The following is a 19,351-nucleotide window of genomic DNA, read 5'->3' on the forward strand; positions in this document are numbered from 1 at the left end:
ACTATGGTGACCTCTTGGAGCAACTTGAGCAAGCTTAATAGTGATTTGGGCTGTGTCAGTATGTGAGAAAAATAGTAGAGCAGGGAGAGAGAATTGCAAACGATATCTAAAAGCATGCTTACAAATTGATCTATAGAGACCACACCGCCAGAGATAAGAAACTTTGCCTTGTTGCATATCAAGAATGGGAGTAATGTGAAGGGTCAACTTGAGAAGAAATCAGGATTGACAAGTACTGAAAATGTGTGGTTATTGAAAGAAGTGCTTTCAACTACTTAAACATGTAGGAGTGAAAGGGCTCTCTTGAGATATTCGGTTCACATGCTCTGGGCTGTGTGTACCTAAACATGTATATATGTGTACAGTCACATCATCCCAGCTATAAAGATCCATCCTTACCGTTAGGTTTAGTAACCTTAAAATGGTTTGATTTGAAGTTTGGGGTTTTTCGTTGACACTGTTTATGCCTTCACTATTTTACCGGCTAATTAGCTTTTTGTTTTCTCGGGGAGCATGGTAGCAAACTGAAATTAATATGGACTCATCCTGTAGAGCAGCTGACCTAATGGCAACCTTAAGCTTGCTTGCTAGGCAGGACTCGGTGTTGTCTGCCTTTAACATTGCCCTGCAGGCAACACCAATGCTGCCTTTTGTATCACTTTCACTCACTTAGCTGGGGCATGAGTCACTTCCCAAATGGGTTGTGGTCTCTGAAGATGTAGAGTTGAAATAAATGTTTAATTTTATGCATACACATACACAACTGGGAAAACTTTTGTCTAGTCATGTGTCTTCAGCTGCCCTGGGAATAAAGCCAGACCTTACTGGTTGTTTTCTATGTTGCTTACTAACCTGCTTTCCCTGATGGGCTTCCTGTTATCTCTGACTGAACAAGCACCATAGAAACACCATGGCTGTACATACATTATTGAACATTTCAAATGTTTATTAATAGATAAGTATGCTTCACTCCCTCCGATGCTTTCTGTCGCCATGCATTAGAAGAGATGTGCACTGGGGGGGTATTTCTTTGCTGCGGAGCTGGGTATGATGGGGTGGGGGTGTGCACATAACTGCACATATTAATGAGCATGTATAATACGTAGACATGTGTACCTAAAATAAAAATGCTGTTCACCTCTCATGGGTGAGAAGGGCAACTCCATTAATGAAACCCTCCAACACAAACCTGCTGTCTGTGACTACATTTGCTGCTATTTCATAGCTCAGAGCACAAAGCTGTTTCTCTCCCAGCCACTCTTGGAGGCCATGTAAAACACAGACTAGAGAACAGGAATAAAAGGAGAGGAAAAAATCACTGGCTAGAGAACTTCACAGAAATGAAGGCTTGAACATATAAAATGCTGTGTGTTTCTGAGAGGTTATTGTCTATCCTGCCATGACAGCTTTGAAATCCTTTGAAATACAAAGTCCCATTCTGGCCACCATAACTCATTTGACAGAGTTAGGGAAAGCAGTTAAAAATATGTTCAAACACCACCAGCAGTGATTGAAAGCAGCAAAGCCAAGAATGGGATTAGTATGTGGTACTCTTCATACAAGTGCATATTGCTTAACCTCCTAATCTTCTTATGTGTATAAGAGCCACACACTTCCTAACCCTCTTGAATTCTGTCTGCTGTTGTGCCAGTTAACTCAATACCAGGTAAATGCAAAATTCAAAGATCTGCATGTGGAAATGAATGTGAAATCATATGCTTTTCAGTATTTTAATCTTTCCAGATAACTGAATGGTGGATATGGATAGAGTTTTGTCCACTTGTCCGTTTTTCTCCTGAATAGCTGTTATTTCTATGTTTGGCATAATGGGAGGCAGAAACATGTCACAGAGATGTGCAAAGAAATAACGGTTGAAATGTGAGATGTTTCACTGTATTAGCAAGAAATAAAACAATGAAAAGAGCATAGAAGATCATAGTCTTTCTCAATAGTTTGTGGTGCTGGTGAGATATCAGCTGGTTTGCTTGAGTTTGAAAAATCTGCTAAATTGTCCATCCATGAGCACAGAACAGATTAATAATTGTGCTATGTTGTTGCCCACATGTAGCTAAAGATTTAACTTGTTTTGTCATGTCTTCGCTCCTGTTTATCCGGAAGGCAGCTGCAGCCCACGTAGACATAGTCACTCTGGCTTTGATTTGCACGCATGAGTGCCGGTGGCAGGGCAGATGTGGTGATTCAGGCTTCAGGTCCAGACTGGTCACCCAAACCATGCCTTAGGGACTATGCCTCACATCCATCCTGGACCGAATTTGCACAGCACAAAAAAATGCTCAGAAATCATTTGTTTTTAAGCCCTGATGACAACAATAATAGGATATAATGATGTGTAAATACATTGCAAACCTGGTTTTCCAGTGTGGGCTTCCAGAGAGAAGTAGCACGGAAACACCCAAAATGGGGTGTCAGTCACCCACAGCTCTGTGACAGTGGGCACCACGAGGACTGAAAGGGAAATATGTTCACTGAACTGTGCCCTAACAAACGTCAGAGTATACCGGAAAGCAGGAACAAAAGATGTCACCAAGGATCTGTCCCATCCAGATCCTGAATGAATCCCGAAGATGCACAAGAGAAGCAAAGAAAAAGAGACAGGGGTTTTGGCATGTAGTTTTCTGTTTCACTGAGTTGAGAATCTCTTGTCGTATGTGAGAAGTGTGCTTAGAAAGCTCTGCCAAGGCCTAGGTAGGACCTGCCTCAGCTCTCAGATCTCCTAGGAGAGCTGGGCTTGAATTAGCTGCCCAGGGTAACAGAGGGAGGGAAAGTGCAGGCAGAGTCCTCAATAGCCCTTGCACCGCTGAGGGGCCAGAGTGCCTGTCTCATTCCGATCATCTGATGTCCTTCCTGGCAGAAGGGCTTCAGAAGAGAAAAACCAGGGTTATCAGTTGTTGCTGTCACGCTGACATGAACAGAAATTAAAGCTTCCCCTTTGTGGGGAAAGAACATGGCATCCTGCCTCTACCAGGGTGAACAGGCAACCTGATAAGTTGAATACCTGATACCTGAGGGCAACCAATAAGTTGAATTTTTTTGTCTAGAGGTTTAAGGCAAGTTGTATTCATGCCATGCTTGTAGGTATAGTTGTTGGAGTTACCGTGAGGTTGCCGTTGCTCGGATGGGTCATCGAAATGCTGAAAAGCCATAGCCTTATTTGCAAGGAACAGCAGCTCTCTTTGCACAGGCAGTTTTCAATCCTTAAAAAGATGGGACGGGAAGATGGCTGATCCAAACAGCTATTTGTGGCTCCAGTTGGTGGTGTTTGCCATGGGCAAATGGTCAGGACCAGGGGAAATGTCTAGGTTTGTGAAAGGTTGGGAACAAGCATGGTTGTAGAAAACAGCAATTGTCCCAACTCTGAGGAGCTCCGGGCTTTTGTGTCCCTGCTGGGTAAGTCCCAGCACCTTCTGTGCCATTCCTGTGAAGCGGCAGCCGCAGAGGGAGCTGCTTTGAAAGTACTGAGCTCGCTGATGCATTGCACAAAATGTGGGACGTGCAGTGGAGAAATGACTGTAGATTTTCACCAGCCTTGTAGGCTAACCCCCCCGGGTGTTACAGCGGAGACACGAGTACTTGGGGGAAGCATACATTCGAGACATTCAGGGCTATAAATAAAATTCACATCAGACTCAGCACTTGCCTCAATGAAACATTTATGCACTAAAATGCATGATGAAGTTGGATGTGCTGCCAGACTGTGTAGTCTTTGAGATAACGTGATCTTCTTCAGAATTCATTTTCTTGCAATGTTTTGCACACAAAGTTAGAAGTAACTCGCTGCTGACCTGGGCAGCAGGTGTGGAAGCGTTTGAACAGGTTGAACCCTGATACTGCTGCTGCTAGCATAGTCCTGTTTATGGAAAGCTAGGTGAACATACAGCTTTCTTATTCAATTGAATTTCTGAAGAAAGAAGTCATCATTTTTACCTGAAATGGCTAGAAAAAAATGTCTTTTGCTAAAATGACAGGTCAACCATCTTAACACTTGAGAAGAAGGGCTTCCCAAGCAGATCCTGGCATGGTGCTGCTGGCTGTGCAGCCTTTGAGAGCATCCCACACTCCTGCGGCATGGTGGGGAGAAGCAGTGAGTGCATGGTAGGTGTGCACCCGCCAACTCCTTTGCTTCCTGCAACATTCCTGGGTCGTTAGAGCCTCTCATAAGAACAACTGGGCTCTGGAATAGTCTTATTTGCCAGTCTGATCCTTTTTCATTGCAGTTTTAGTCTTTTGGAATCCAGATACGTAATAAGGATTCACCAGGCGCCTGTTTGTCCCCACTTGTGCAGGAACTCATGGCATGACAGTTTTGGGCTCTGTCCCTTAGCATATAGGCACTTTCCTTGCTTGCCACTCAAATCCCCTCCAGGCTCCACACTTTTTCACACCTTACACCAAATCATCTTCTCTCTTTGAACCAGGAAGCATAGGAAATCATCTTTCCGACTCCCTCCAATGCCTAATGACAACTATAATACAGAAAGAAATAATATAAAGTTGAGAAGCAGAAGGAGCTGGGGAGGGGGGCAGCAAGCATCTGAGAAGCAGATGGAGTTCAGGGGAAACCCCTGGATGTATCAAATAAATAGAGCAGAAATCTTTCTTGCTTGGCCTTTGTGGTGTTATTATTAGAACAACCACGCCTGAGTGCACTAAAGCCACACAACCTTCAAGCATCCACATCCAGCTCTGCTACAGCAGGATCCTTTTTCTGCTTTGCTAAAGAAGAGAGGGAGGGTGAATGAGAGGATGTGAAGATGAGAAGGGTCTATAAATGATAAATATGATCAACTTTGGTAAAACAGCTATTTGGAAACCTTCAAAAATCTTCTCATGAGAACAGCCATTAGTGTATGTCTGTTTGACATTGGTTGTCAGGAAACCAGCCAATGTTAATGGATCCAGAGAATGTAATGGAGAATCCATTTAAATGGTCTCTTGTCATTTTGTCATCCCACAAGACAAAAAAACCAATTACTTTAGCTCAAGAATTAAATGAACATCATAGTTTATATGATTCACTTGTATATTCTAAATTGATCAAAGCGCACACTAGAAATATATTAACAATCTACGTCCAATGTCTGAAATGTGGCATTTCCTATATCTCTACAGGCTGTTTTTCTCATTCAGTGTGGTGTCCAGCTGTTAATAATTTAAAGACTGTGGCTTTACGGTTTTTGTATTGCTTTATTTATTATGCGTGTTATGATGATGCTGAAGGGCTACAGCCACGTGCAGGCTTGGCATTGTAAAAACAGTCTGCAGTGTAAAAATATCGAATGAAAGGAAGCACTGGCTTGAAGAGACAACTTATCCCCATTTTACAGAAACAAGGCTTAAAGATTCTTAATATTTAACTCAGGTTTTTAGCAGAAGTATACATCAAGGCTTTGACTGAATAGGTCTTCTAGATCTCAGCCCAGTTTTCTTTGAATTATTCTGCCATAGGGCTAATTTTCTTTTCTTTTAATGGAAGAGATTCAACCCTGTGCAGAAAATCAGATATTTTGGTCCTGAAAACTCACAGTCCATTCCTGCGGTTGCATCCTCTGGCAGCGGTGCCCAATGCCCAGGGGTCTATGCCCGAAGATCAGGGGCCAGGTGAGATGCCATGGCAAAAGCACATACAATGTGCAGAGGACATGGAAGAACATAGGCGAAGGACAGCATGCAAGAAATGAGATGGAAGTGGGTCCTTCTTTTGACAGGCAATCTCATCTGGCAATCCCCTTCAGAAATGGTGTAGGCTTACTCAATTAGCAATGAGCGTCTTCCGTCTTTCTCCCCTTTCTGGGAGGTTTCTCCAGAGCTTCGCTGCTTTGAGGTTGGATTGCTGTTCTTCAAACATCCAGCTTAATTACATTTGTGGTGGGTTTATACTTATTTGTCCTTGGGCCAGCATTGTCCTCTATCCTACCCAGTGTTTCTCCCTCCCTCTGAGCTTCTCCACCGCGGGCTGAAAACATCCATGCCCTCACAGCTTTTTTGTCAGCTCTTTTAGTTTCTATCCGGGACCGCCCAGAAAATTCACTCTGGCTTTTGGGTATTTTAAAGGACTGTTCATTTCAGTGTGTACTGTAAAATATTTCTGCTTTCTTGGTGTCAGTGGGGCATATTCTCTGACACGGCAAATCAGAGCTCCTGCAGAGAAAGGCAAGAAGATGTGGACGTGTGCTGGCTGGGGCCATGGCACAGGGTACTGTAAGCTTGTTAGTGCTCTATCTTTTGAAGATAAGCAATATATTTGTGCTTTATTTTTCTTCTAGTATAGCACTATGCACAGCTCTGCCAGGTCTGCCAGCTAAGGGAGACTTGCTGGATGGTGAAGAGGTCATGCTATTTTATCTGTGAGCAGCAAGCGTGTAGCAGAATTGCATTAGCTTGGATTCATTTTGGAGTCTCGCACAAAGTATACTAACCCAACTCCTACTCTTCTTATTTGTAAAACACTGCTGTCAAAAGGAGAAGAGGTTTCTACAAGTTAAATTTTGCAGTGAAATCTATTCTAGTCTAATAAAATGTCTGAACATTTCATAAGTAGGTAAAACTTCCCTCTTGCTTATTGAGCTCTGTCACAGACAACTACTAGAGCTGCAGTCTAGACAGTTTTTTTCTGGGTGTAGGAAGGAACTGCTTGTGCCTGCCGTTTCATTAGCCTCCAGGGTACAATTTGTGATCATGAATATCACATATGCTCAGCAAAATAAAGAATGGGTGGGATATCGTTACTATAATTTATAAACTTTTGTCCTGAGATGAGCTTCCCAAGAAGGCAGTGTGACCCAGAACAGAATGAGGGCAAGCTGCTTTGTGTCTTGGTACCTTGCCTGTGAAATAGACATAGTGCTTCCTTATCCTCAAGGGGTAAAGGAAATATAAATATCAGCTCATGATAGTGAGATAGTCACCTACTGCAACGGTGACAGACAGACAAGCCATCAGAAGCTCTGCTTGCAATTTAGCAACATTATGTTATTACAGTGCCAATAATTTAATTAATAACACCTAGAAGTTGCTGTCATTCATCCTACAACACCCTCCCCCCCACACACACTGTCAATCATTTGTTTCTCACCCTGGTGCCGTTCGCCGCACTGACATGGGCAATTGCATGGAGCAGCACTGCCAACATACTGTAAACTGAAATCCCACCTGCAAAAATCCACTGACCCCAAAGCAAGGCTGCCCACCAGATGTCGAGTTCAGGGTCCCTTCGTTGGTGCTGAAGTCCTGAGACCCTGAACTTCAGCAGGTCTATAATGATATTATACCACCACTTTCATCATGACATCCACAAAGTTTTGTGAACTATTTTCTTGTCAAAGAAAGTATAAAGTCTGTCAGCATCCCACACATGGCAGCATGGTTCCTGGGTTTTCCCCCTTGTGTCTACTCCCTCCTCCTTCTGCTGTACTTTTCCATTTCGTTTTTCTTTACAAGTCACTGATATGCCTTCAGCCTGAGTGAATGTTGTTTTGCATTAAAGAAAGTGACAAAACAAGAAAAAGCAAAGCATCTCCATGAGAGAGCAGCTCTCTACACATTGCACTGACTCCTTCTCAAAACGAAGCAACTGCTCCTGCAGGTTGGAGAGTGCAAAAGCACAAAAAATAGGTGAGAGACCCAGAGTGTGCTATTTTCTTCTCTGGAGACAAAATACTGCTGCAGACTCCCTGCTGCCAACCCCGTTTCTGTGGCTTAGCCTCCCCCTTAGTGGTGTACCATAACAGCAGCATGTTCCTTCTCTTGTGGAAGCAAAGAGGGCCCTGGTGGACAAGAGCTGGAGGCTGTGCTTGCCTGGAGCGGTAAAAAAGAGTGTAAGGGGAGGGCCCAGCCACAAAATACTCATCATCTCAGTAGGCAAGAAAAAGGCTGGAAAAGGGGGCTGGCACACAGACTGGGCCACTAATACTGAGTTGCAAATCCCTGGTGATGTTCTTCATGGAAGAGGTCTTGGTCATCAGCATTGCACAGGAATGTGTTGAGACTAAAGCCACCTCCGCTCTGCTCATGGCTATCCCACCAGAGAGGGAAGATATAACGGAGAACAAGGCCAGGGTATACTGCCCTGCTCAAGAGAGATGAGGGCAAAGGAGAGGAGCACATGGCTAATGTTGGGACCAACCCAAGGCACAGTGGTTATTTGGCTTCTCATTGGGAAGGAAACCTCAGGAGGTACTTCCACCACCCTTCCTCCTGTGCATGCAGGACCCTGCCTGCATTGCACTGCATTATCCTGTAAACAAAACCACTGTGGCAACTCTTTGGCATTGTAAGAGGAGATGACCATTTGTATCAACACCTGTAGAAGAAGGAGCAAGGCCAATGCTAGAGCTGAGGACGTGCCGTGTGCTGTGCTGCCTTATATGTGCTGCTGAGCACAGATGGGACAACCCTGCTTGGTGCAGCCAACTGAGGCAGAGCACTGGCGTCCCATGGTTCTCCACGCCTGCTTTGGCTCTTGGAAAGCTGGTTACTGTGTATGCTGAGGTTGGGCACATCGCTTCTGAGTCCCATCACTCATGAGAAAATCTCTCAAACCTTTAGTGGACTCGGTTCATGTATCTTTCAGAGGCAGCCTTCTGGGATTTCTCTGTAGAGGAATTGACGTCTTCCTATCCCTTAGAAGTCCCTGTCTATTAAGGGAACCTCTTTTGATGGATGACAGTTAAAGTCACTCAGTAGGGCAGGCAGTTACTCTCAGTCCTCATGTGCTGGAAGGCAACGAAGTAGCAACCTGTGTCAGCATTTGGTAGGGGAATGGGTAAATGGGAGATCTGTTACTGCCTCTGCCGTTGCTCAAAATGTCACTGTGAGAAGGTTGTGTAGCTTCTTTGCATTTTCATTTTGCTGTCTATAAAATTATTATCCCTTGAATCCACCACCATAGTAGCTTCGCATTTAACACCGACATAGTACCTTTGCATTTACTTACGTCCATAGAGCTATTTGCAATCTGTCAAAAGGGATTGTCTAAATGCTGAGTGGTACAATGTGGCATGAAAACATGGAGAATGTAGTGATCACTGTTATTTGGTGGGAGGAGAGGTGCTGTAACATCCTCAGTGTTAGTTCTTGGCACCACTGTTTCAAGCTAGAGCCTTTGCTTTTCAGCTAGATTGATGTAAAAGAGTCTAGGAGTCTTACCTCGTGTTCTGTTTTTATCCTACAGCTGTCTCCAATCTGGATGCAGAGAGCAAACTGAGTGTCTACTACCGAGCACCTTGGCATCAGCAAAGAAACATCTTCCTCCCCTCCACCAGACCACCGTGTGTGGAGGAGCTGCACCACCACGCCAAGCAGCACCTGCGAGCCTTGCGCAGAGGTATGTGCCGGCACATGGTCCAGCTCCAGTTCCATGCATGTAGCACCTCTCCACAGTCTCCTCCAGGCAGCAACAAAGTACTCAGGCACAGGGCTGTGGGCACTGGTCTCCACTGGGATGTAGGTACTTAGGCTAACAAATAAAACTGAAGAACTTCTGGAAGTAGAAAAGACTTGTGCCTTCTTTGGCTTGTTTATGATTACTAGAGTAGATCTGAAAAAAACATTTTGCTTTTCCATTTTATATTCTTTGTTATGTATTTTTCTATTTAAGTGGATATGTCTGAATTGTAAGTATGTGCAAATTCATGCTTCAGACATGAAAGGATGGAGATATTTATTATTTCAACAAGTCTGTCTTGTCTCCCTCCGCCAAATAGATGTTAAACAATGCCTCGGCTCCAGGACAGATAAGATTTAACTTCCTAAGGCCTGAAACTGGAGCCCCATGTATAAAGTCTTCACAGAAACTGAGCTGTCTGCATGGGGTCTCCAAGCACAATACTGGAGGAGACCTGCTTCCTTCAAGCTGAAAGCCAGGTGATATCCCAGACAGCTTGGAAGGGTCAGGCAGGTGTCTTTTCCCCAGGCTAGGGAACACCTCCTGACAGCACCTAATGAACTGAAGACCTGTCATCTCAAAAATGGATCACACAATGCAGGGAGGGAGTGGGAGCAATCAAATTCATAATCAGACTCCTGGATCCCTGCCATAAAGGGAATTTACTGAGTGCAAATGTCTGGATGGTCCTGCAACAGCACACTACAGGGAAGGCAAAAGGTGGGGAAAGGTCAGTTTTCACTGGGAACCTACCCAAGGGAAAATTCTTACTGGGAAGCATTTAACAGTAGGCAAATGAGTTTGTCTTTCTTCTGTGCCATAAGGAACGAGAAAATCCATGCAGGTCACCCTTAAAATGTTTAGCAGCAGCCTCCTGTGTTGGAAGTGTTTGCACCAACAGCTATCATTGCCTTGCTCATTTATTATTGTTATCAGGTTATAATAATAATAATAATAGATTACTGGGATCTGCAGAGCATCTGTTAGCTGGATAAAACTTTCCAATTAATTATTTCATTTGAACCTCTCTACAGATTTTAGCTCAAGAACACACTGAGGGTGAAGTATGTCTTCCTAGCACTGCAAAGAGCAATAGACTCGAATTACAGTCACAGTAGTGTTGACTTACAGCAGAAGTTGGCTTTTCTGTTCTTAGCGGCTCTGCTTTACTGTTGTCCCAGGACCAGGCTGATCTCCGCCTGCCATCTTGTGGGCAGAAGAAATCCTGACAGCAGTGTGGGAAGGCAGCTGTCAGAAAATGTCTCATCGCTTTAAGGTTACAGATCTCAGTTTTGGCAACTTCTTATCCTCCATGTTTAACGACAGCTGTGCAGGTTCAGCAGACAGCTTGTCATATGCTACTTTATTTTATTTTCCAAATAACTGCATATATTGGAGTGAAATTATAATCCGAAATTTACCCTAAACATGTTTATTCTGTCTCAACTATTTCTTCTACCAGAATTTCATTAGCTCTTTATCTTTCTAACCGGGAGTAATTAAAACTGAATGTTAGATCAGAAAACAGCTATGCTAGTAGCAAACATTGTTGGCTGGACCATAGCTATGTGTATTACGTGAATCCATCATCCTATACCAGCAGCACTCCATGCGAACACTAATTATGTGACTGTCACTAGAGATGGGAAGTCCAGGAGCATTCCTCCATTCACATGGAAGGTTTCAGGGACTCGGGACTGATGCTGGAAGAAGAATGAATATTGTGAGCCATGCATGGTGAAGGAAGACTCCTCTGGGTCTGGGGTGGAGAGAACTTGACTTTTCTGGGATGATCTCCTCCATGCCAGGACACAGATCTGCTACTGTGACAACCTTCATGAGTAGATGCTCAGGACCAGGTGCTGCCATGCAGCCAGGGGAGGAAATCCTACCTGGGGCTGTGTTTCATTCTTTCCGCTCAAGGGGGTATACTTTACATGGGTAGAGTGCATGCAGTAGCAGTCAGTGGAGAAGAGGAGGATCTTCATCTCTGAAGTCCACATCCAGTTTGTGTCTCTATGTGCTATTAATAGAGAGATTTAAATATTTTTAACACTCCCAAACACTCACGTCTTCTTTCTCATCTAAAACAGAACATCGAAGCCGAGGTGATAACAGAGAGCAAAAAGTCCAAGGCTCCATTGCTGTGGTGGCTCCCCCCTTTCCTCCCTTCCCTGCAATCTGCAGTCAAAAGAGGCACGCAATAAAGGACCGGCATTTCCTACCAGTAAGTCTTCCACTACAGCTATCATACATGAACGTGTTATTAGCATTGTGGGACCCAAGTGTGACGGGGCTTCACAAGTGACCCCCTCACCACAGCTGAGTACAAGACAGCTGACCTTAAAGAATGTCAGCAGCGTAACTCAGTTCACACTTTCCAGCAGCCAGCCCCAGAGTGGACGTTTCCAGTGAGAAACCTTTTATTTTCATGCAAGGGCAGCACACATATGCAGTCATTCAGACAGTCCTCTGCAGTCCCTCACATTCTCCACTCCTGCTTTATGTAGCACTTCCAGGACCTTCCTGTAATTCCAGAAATGCTGTAATTTCAGCCTTGGTATTAGCATTGCCAGGAACCAAGAACTGAAGGTGTTTGAGTGGTTTGAGGCTTGCGTGCGTACAGACAGGCTCAGCAGCACTTGTCCAGCTACAAGGAAGTACAGTTTCCACCTATGCATAGGGAATGGTCCTATTCTGCAGTGTCCACCTCCATGCAGTTTTTTCAGATGCTTCATGTCTCACCTATGTCCTTGCAACCAGCTAAGCGGGAACTCCAGTTGAAGATCTGGTCCTTTGTGTCTGTGCTGACCTGCCACTGCTGCACTAATTTCAAATTAGTGTTTGACAATATAGTATTTATCATTGTTAAAAGAAACGCACCAGATCCAGAAGTTTAACTCTGATTGGTTTTCCCACTGCTTTCAGCAGGCCGTTGGTACCTCTGCAGCTCTGGGTGTTTGACCCATGGAAGTGCCATAGTGGCTACATTCTACACTCTGCTAAGAGCGGTTGCATTCCTCAAACCATTTTAAACTCCACAGGTCAGACCTGGATTTGACTTTTAAGTGATGTATATGTCTAATGCCAGCTCTCAGTGTAAGGATAGATTTGTCCTGCATCTGCAGGTACAGGGACATTAGCATCTACAGAGATACTAGAACTGTAAAAATCCAAATACGTTCATAGTAATACATTATGTTAACCATATGGAAGTATGATAATGCTAAAGGAGTCACAGTGTAAAGGGCACCTGTCCAGGGACCAAAACTAATCAACCAGTCCACAGAAAGAATTGTATTTCTCATTTGAAAGCATGAAATGCATGATAAGATTTTGATTAGTTTGACTGTTCTGGTTTTTGACTGCTTATCTGGATAATTTTGAGGGAAGCATCACCATCACTGCAGGCTTTGAACTGGTCAAATTTTCAGGCCTTATGATTCAACTGAAAGAAGATATCTTGATGTGATATGACAGCATAGAAAAAAGTTCGAAGACAGGAAAGAGACACAGACTTACCTGTTTTTTCTTCGTAAGTCATCATCAATGTTATTGCTGCTGTAGGGTCGTTGAAAAGTAAAAGAGAGTTGACCCTATGTTCTGAATCAGAACTAGTTACAGATAGTAGTTTGGACAGTATATTGAGCGTAAATCTTTCTTAGTCACTATCAGATGGGGAACAAGGTGTGTCTTTTGAAATTGCGCACTCAGTGATGAAAGGCCTGAATCTTTGCTGTGTTTGGAAAACAAACAGTATGTTTCAGACATTACTTCCATGTGTGGAACACAAAATAACAATAAATAGAGAGCAACTCTCTGAGTCTTGTATTAGTTTGCAAAATCAAGTCATGCTGAATGCAGATGTCTTGGTTTTATCAGCAAGTCCACTTTTCTCTTTTCTGAAGGGAAAATATTAAGCTTTATGCCCATCCATACTAGGCCTGTTTTTTGAAGCTGACCAGGTTCAGTGTTCCCCAAGGAAGAGCAAACAAGAGGTCCTTGGAGACTGTCATCCTATCAATTTCAAGGCTTCTGGCAATGTTCTGCTTTGGTAGTTGCAAGTACTCCAAGGCCAGAGTACTTCAAAGTGCCTTGACCCATTTCTTAGAGAACTCCTTGTTCGTGGGGCAACTGCAAAAAGAGAGAACAAGGCAAGACGAAGTTGCACATGAATGCTCTGTCTGGCAGGAGGTTAATCAGAGATTTTTACAAGACACTGCAACAATGAATAGCTAATTGATATTGCGCCAGCCTTCATGGCTTAATGATATCACTACAAGAGAAAGCTGAGAATGCTGTCATTGGCTAGCTTGCCCTTTTGGCATAAGCTTTTTGACATCTGTGAATGTGTATCTGCTTCAGAGGCTGTTGGTAATGTTTGATATCTGATTCCAGTTGATTTTATCATGTATTTGTTAATGAACTAAAGATGTTAAATCCCACAAGAATTTTTATTCATAGCATAACGGTCTGTTCTGTATTCCACTTTTCTGATGCATTGGAAAGGTATTGGTGAAAGCAATACTAAATAATAAATGCCCCTTTCCATTTTTCTTATAAATTCAGAAAGTGATCAACAAGAATGTGGGAAAATTTTAAAAGTTACAGGATCTGATTTTTCCAAACTGACCATCTAAGTTAAACACATGAAATAACTGGCTTGATTTTGAGAAATGTTCACATTACCAGTGTGAGGGCTGGGAGAACTATGACTACTGAAAGCTGTGAAATAGGTCACCTATGTCTGAGACCAGCCAAGTCTTACATATTTATACATTTTGGCTGCTGGGTTTTTTTTGCTACCAATTAGGTGGCTATGAGCTTTTCCAAAGACCTTGCATATTGTATAGTCAAGCTAGAGAAAATCAACCACAACACTTTTCACGTTTAAGCAGGACTATTTTTACAGGGCGGAAGATGCCGAAGTCCCACAATTTCCAAGGAAGACCAAATGAATTCAAGTCCAAAGAGACTAATGCCAGTGTAAATGGGTCTTGAGGGACATTTTGGACTATTCCATAATAAGGTCACTTTGGCATGGAGGAGCAGAGAACTAGAAATTACATAGGATATTTTGTGTCCCAGGCAAGACAAGTTTGGAATCAGCTTTATAGTCTACTCTTGTTATAGGAACTGCCCTGATTTGTCTGGTGAAAGGTCCGCCTAGCCCAGAGGCCAGAAAGGGGTCCTTCAGGGAGAGAATAAGAACAGGGCATGGTTTATTCTGTCTATTGTCACATGGTTTGTCCTTCCAGTTTCATACAGAAATTGGTTACAAAGCTCTTAAGCCAGAGATTAAACACAGAATAATAGCCACCAAGGAACCCGTCTGTGTTGGTTTTGAGACTTGTTTATTCTGTTTTTTATCAATTTACATGTTTGGCCTCAGCTGCATCCTGTGAAAATAACTTTAACAATCTATATGAAAATGTAACTTTTGTTTGTTTCCTGATGCCTCATAATTTCATTGCATCTCTTCTAGTTCTTAGACTGTGAAAAACAGAGAGCACTGCTTCCCCATTCCCTTTCTCCATTCCCTTCCTGATTTTGCAGACATGATTTTACTTTCCTATCCACCCCAGTCATTCATTTTCAAAGCAAAAAAACTCTAGCGTCTTAGTCTCTCTACAGTGAAGAACTATACAACCAAACACATTCATAAGTATCATTCATTCATGTATTTTTGCCAGTGGAAAAAAAAAATAATAATCAGAGGAGAGTACAAGGAAGCTATGGACTTGGGAAAATCAGGAAAATACTCCTTACACATGTTCCCATGACAACCCTGCCTGTAGCACTGCTGAGGCCCATCACTGAGTGTGAAGATGCTGTGTCATTCCAACTGCATTTCTCATTCATTTTCTCTGCATTTTTACTTTTTCTGTTTTCCCCAAGTCCATCCATCCATCTATCCATCCAGACTCTAAAATCTCAGTGCTCAAGTTCAGAATGTGATGGGACCGCACTTTCTCAACCCTTTTGTGGCACAACTGTTGTAATAAAACAAGGGAGTAGGAGTAAGGAACCTCTAGTATTTGGAAATTCACACTCACCATTGAACAAAGTTCAGTGTCAGTTTCTTTGTAATTATAATCTGAGCAGAAATATGAAGGACAAGAAGCAGGAGGTTGTTTTCCAGCCAGGATTTGCCTCTTTCTGAGACCTCAGCTAGAGCAAATGTGAGGAGAAAATAATACATCAGGTAATTTTATTCTATCTCCCTGACATTTCAAAAATATTCCCTGTGGTCTGCCTTAGCGTGCTTTGTGCAGCAAAGGGAAACACAACTGAGTGTAGTAACTTTCACATAGTTTTGAGCTGAAGCCATATGAAGCTTCAGAAAAAATAACTGAGTTAAGAGCCAGGCACGAGTTGGACTATGCATTTTCTGCGTGCACATAATGCCTGTAGCTGTTAGAAATAAAACCTACCTGGCCTTATTCGTCAGAATGAACTTATTTACACTATTTGTGCAATAAGCTGAAAACCTACTACCTTGTATTGTGGGATGATTATTTTGTACCTTAGTCTGCTGTAATGCCATGTGTGGTATGACTTCTATCAGAAAACATGTGGGGTTTTGTCTTTACCTTGTCAAAACATTGGAACAGTACATTAATCATTAAAGAATTGCCAGTACTTTAGCAGATCACATCTGTGATGCTCCAAAAGAAAAGAAAACACCCACAGATAAAGCAGATAAAACAAAAACTTGAGAAGACTGAAATATATGGAAATAGAAATGTTGGGAGCAGACAGCAGACAGGTGAGCAGGTCTGTGTTTTGCAGCAGATATAGCATGGTCAGAAATATTTCCATTGTTTTCTTTTCAGCATCAGTTGCTGCATAAGAAACCTGCTGTGTAGGTACAAATGTTAATTCTAATTAAGTAGTCAACAGTGCTCTGAAAACATTGGAAAGCTGCTATTCTTCTCCTTATCAGACATTTAATTTTTGTACCACATAAATCAATACAATTTTCTTGAATTCTTGTGACTTAACGAAGCAGCAGGCTTTCTATTTTACAGGCAGAGAAACAGGAGTCAGGGAGGTTTCATCCAGGGCCACAGGAGGAGTCAGTATTCAATTCATGTAAATTTGGGATTAAATACAAGTTCACACTTATTCTACATGATACCTCCCCAGTATGTGAATGTTTGCTTTCAAAAATGAAATAAGGTGTACTGTTAATAAGTACATATTACTTCTGTGCTCATATGGGGTGAAAGCATCCTTCACATTTTCTGTTTGCTGTTGGAAATGGACCATACATGAAATTTGCAGACATGTGAAGCTACATGCTAATGCTCTGCTTGGGTGCATGTCACCTACTTTATTCATAAGGTTCTCCTGGGAAGGAAATATATCCAGTGCTATAGAATCTTGAGGTCAGAAATAATAGTGAACTCTCATGCTTTTTACTAGCTGCAACTTTTAGGCAGCAGAAGATAAAAATAATCCTCTGGAGAACACCATTGTGCTGCTAACCACCTCCTGCCCTCACCAGACTGTGTTAGCACTGCCAGCACTGGCTCTGGGTTATGACCCAGCCACCAAGATGTTCTGCAAGGTAACTCTTTGCCTACCTGGTCAAACAGAGCTGAGGGAGAAGGAATTGACTCAGCCATGCCTAAATTCAATGACCATGTTGAAGATAAATGCTCTTGATGAGGCTTTAGCATTCTCAAGACATCTTAAATTGCCTGAAGAAAAATTAGGTCTTTTTTTCCTGGGTTTACGTATGTTTTTCCCCTCCCCACTGTGTTCAATACACCCTGTGTGCCACCTTTGAAACCCCAGCATCTCCTACTATGGTATCACTGTAAGCAAAGTACTTGATTTATGCCAGTTACGCTTCTTGCACTAGTCCTCCTTTATATCATGAAGATCCTGAACAACAGTGGCATCTCAGCGGTTTGGAGGATGGAAAACAGAAGATGGGTTTAAGTGGTATTTTTGTCCTGTCATTGGCCCATTCATTTCCTTCTCCAGATCCCAGCTCTGGGACAATAAATGGGCCAGGCCCCTAAATTGCAGGCTGGCAAGGCTGTCGACTGCTAATTTGCTTCTTTTTCACCGAACTGATGGCGTTTATGATTTTAATTCACTAAAAGGGTAAATCATGTCTCCTGACCTAGGTACCTGCAAGTAACGCTAGGCTCTGCCTGGAATTAGTGGGAAGAACGTTCAGGGGTGCTTCATCTCAGCTTGAGTTAGGTGCTGAAGGAAGGTGAGCTGAATTGCTCTGCAGCTATGCCACTTTCTTTTTCTCTGTGGGGGAAGCCTTGTTGACTAGTTCAGAGTTGGACATCTGACTTTTTGCTGTAGTGCGCACAAAGACTTCACACCAAAGAGCACTGAAGAGTCTGATCAAGTGCATATGCAATCAAGATTTTTACAGCAAAGCAGTTTCATGAGCACCATCGCACCTCTGCAACTGAAGTTGATGGAAAAGCTCTGAAAATAAAGATGCTCACATTTGTTAGTGACTGCAGAATAAATCACTATTCAAGCAATTATACAGCAGTTTGGTTTCAAGGCAATCTTATCCCATTAAAAAGAAAAGTCTATTTAAAGTATTTTGGCTTTGTATTTAACAGATTTATTATCACCATTGCTGTTTGCCAAGCACACCCACGCGAAAGAAATTCACTTTGAAAACTGCCTAGCTGCAGGTTTGCCCATCAGACCAGAATAGCATTGGGTAATATAATAATAATTTCCTGATTAGTTATGTGTTTACTCAGGATACTTAGAGATACTGTGGTCTTCCAAGTGAATGAGAATATTTGAAGAGCAGCAGCTCTCTCTATCTCCTCAGTGTCGAGGTGCTGAAAAGTTGAGGCTGCTGCGACACCTCAGTGTGCCATGGCTGCCTGGCAGTGGACACTGTATGGGAAGAGGCAGTAGGTGACCTCAGAACCCCTTGGAGAGGTAGCAGTGGCACAGGCCTTCTGAGGAGGACCACTGTTACAACAGGAGATGAAATTTTTCCAGTCACCTCCATTTTTATCCTACCACTTCATGGCAGAAAACTACCTAGGAAATTTGTCCTGCCATGCTTAAACAGGGACCTGAGACTTCAGCACATCAAATGATGGCTGTGGGTACACATAACCAAACAGATGTTTTCTCAGAGATATCGGGTAGAGTGGCATGCAGGGGTCTTGCTTGTGTTGGCTATAGCTCACCCTACTCTCTCTGAGGACAAAGTCAAGTTCTTGCTCTTTCTTCTGGGGAGGTTTGCTTGCGAGCACCTTGTGCCTGTAGCTGCAGTCAGAGCTCAGGGCAGGAGGTCTCTCCCATCCTCTTCTTGTGCACTGACTAGGACCTTTGCAGGACACTGCAAAGATTTTCTTATCCTGAACTGTTGTCACCTCAGCAGCATTTGTATCCTCCTGTCTTGACTCTCTACAGAGATCCTCTGACACCTTCCACGGGGAAGCCTAACTTCAGTTCAAACTCTGATCCCATTAACTGCAGTCAATCTGCTTAGAGTGGGTGACTGGAAACTCAGCTGGAGGACCAAGGATGAAGTAGTCCTTGGGTATCTAAAGGAGTAGACTGAACTGGTTAATGTATGCAGTTTCTCTACAGCCTTTGTTGCATCAAGAGAAGTTTTTGTCCTGTGATAAGGCCTTTTCCAACCTTGGGAGAACTGGTTTTGCGCTGACCTGGGTGGAAACTAACCTGCTGGAAATGTTAACTGGGATCAGTCCTCTTTTGATTTCCTCCCTCTGCTCTCCTGCAAGGTTTATAGGCAGCTCATATTTGAAGGCTTCTCTTGGGTTTAGTCCTGCACGTGGGACCAGGGCAAAGCAGGAGGTGTTGCATATCTAGAAAGAGAGTAGGACGAGGCAGATAATTAGGCCTTTTGAGATTCAACATATCTTTTTTATTTTTTTTTAAAGGAGATCATATAATGCAAAGTCATTCAGACTGAGC

The 19,351-nt window shown here is 43.0% G+C and overlaps 1 protein-coding gene across 5 annotated transcripts in view; it reads left to right on the forward strand.

Moving 5' to 3' along the window:
- Window positions 1–19,351, forward strand: part of NHS (NHS actin remodeling regulator) — a 255,403-nt gene that overhangs the window by 219,511 nt on the left and 16,541 nt on the right. For all 5 annotated transcript variants that reach the window (XM_054086823.1, XM_054086841.1, XM_054086831.1 and 2 more), the window contains exons 2-3: window positions 9,191–9,343; window positions 11,497–11,630. In XM_054086823.1, coding sequence (XP_053942798.1) covers window positions 9,191–9,343; window positions 11,497–11,630 — 287 coding nt within the window. The remainder of the gene's footprint in view (window positions 1–9,190; window positions 9,344–11,496; window positions 11,631–19,351) is intronic.

Source organism: Cuculus canorus, chromosome 1 (assembly GCF_017976375.1).
Source record: "Cuculus canorus isolate bCucCan1 chromosome 1, bCucCan1.pri, whole genome shotgun sequence".
Lineage (NCBI taxonomy): Eukaryota > Metazoa > Chordata > Aves > Cuculiformes > Cuculidae > Cuculus > Cuculus canorus.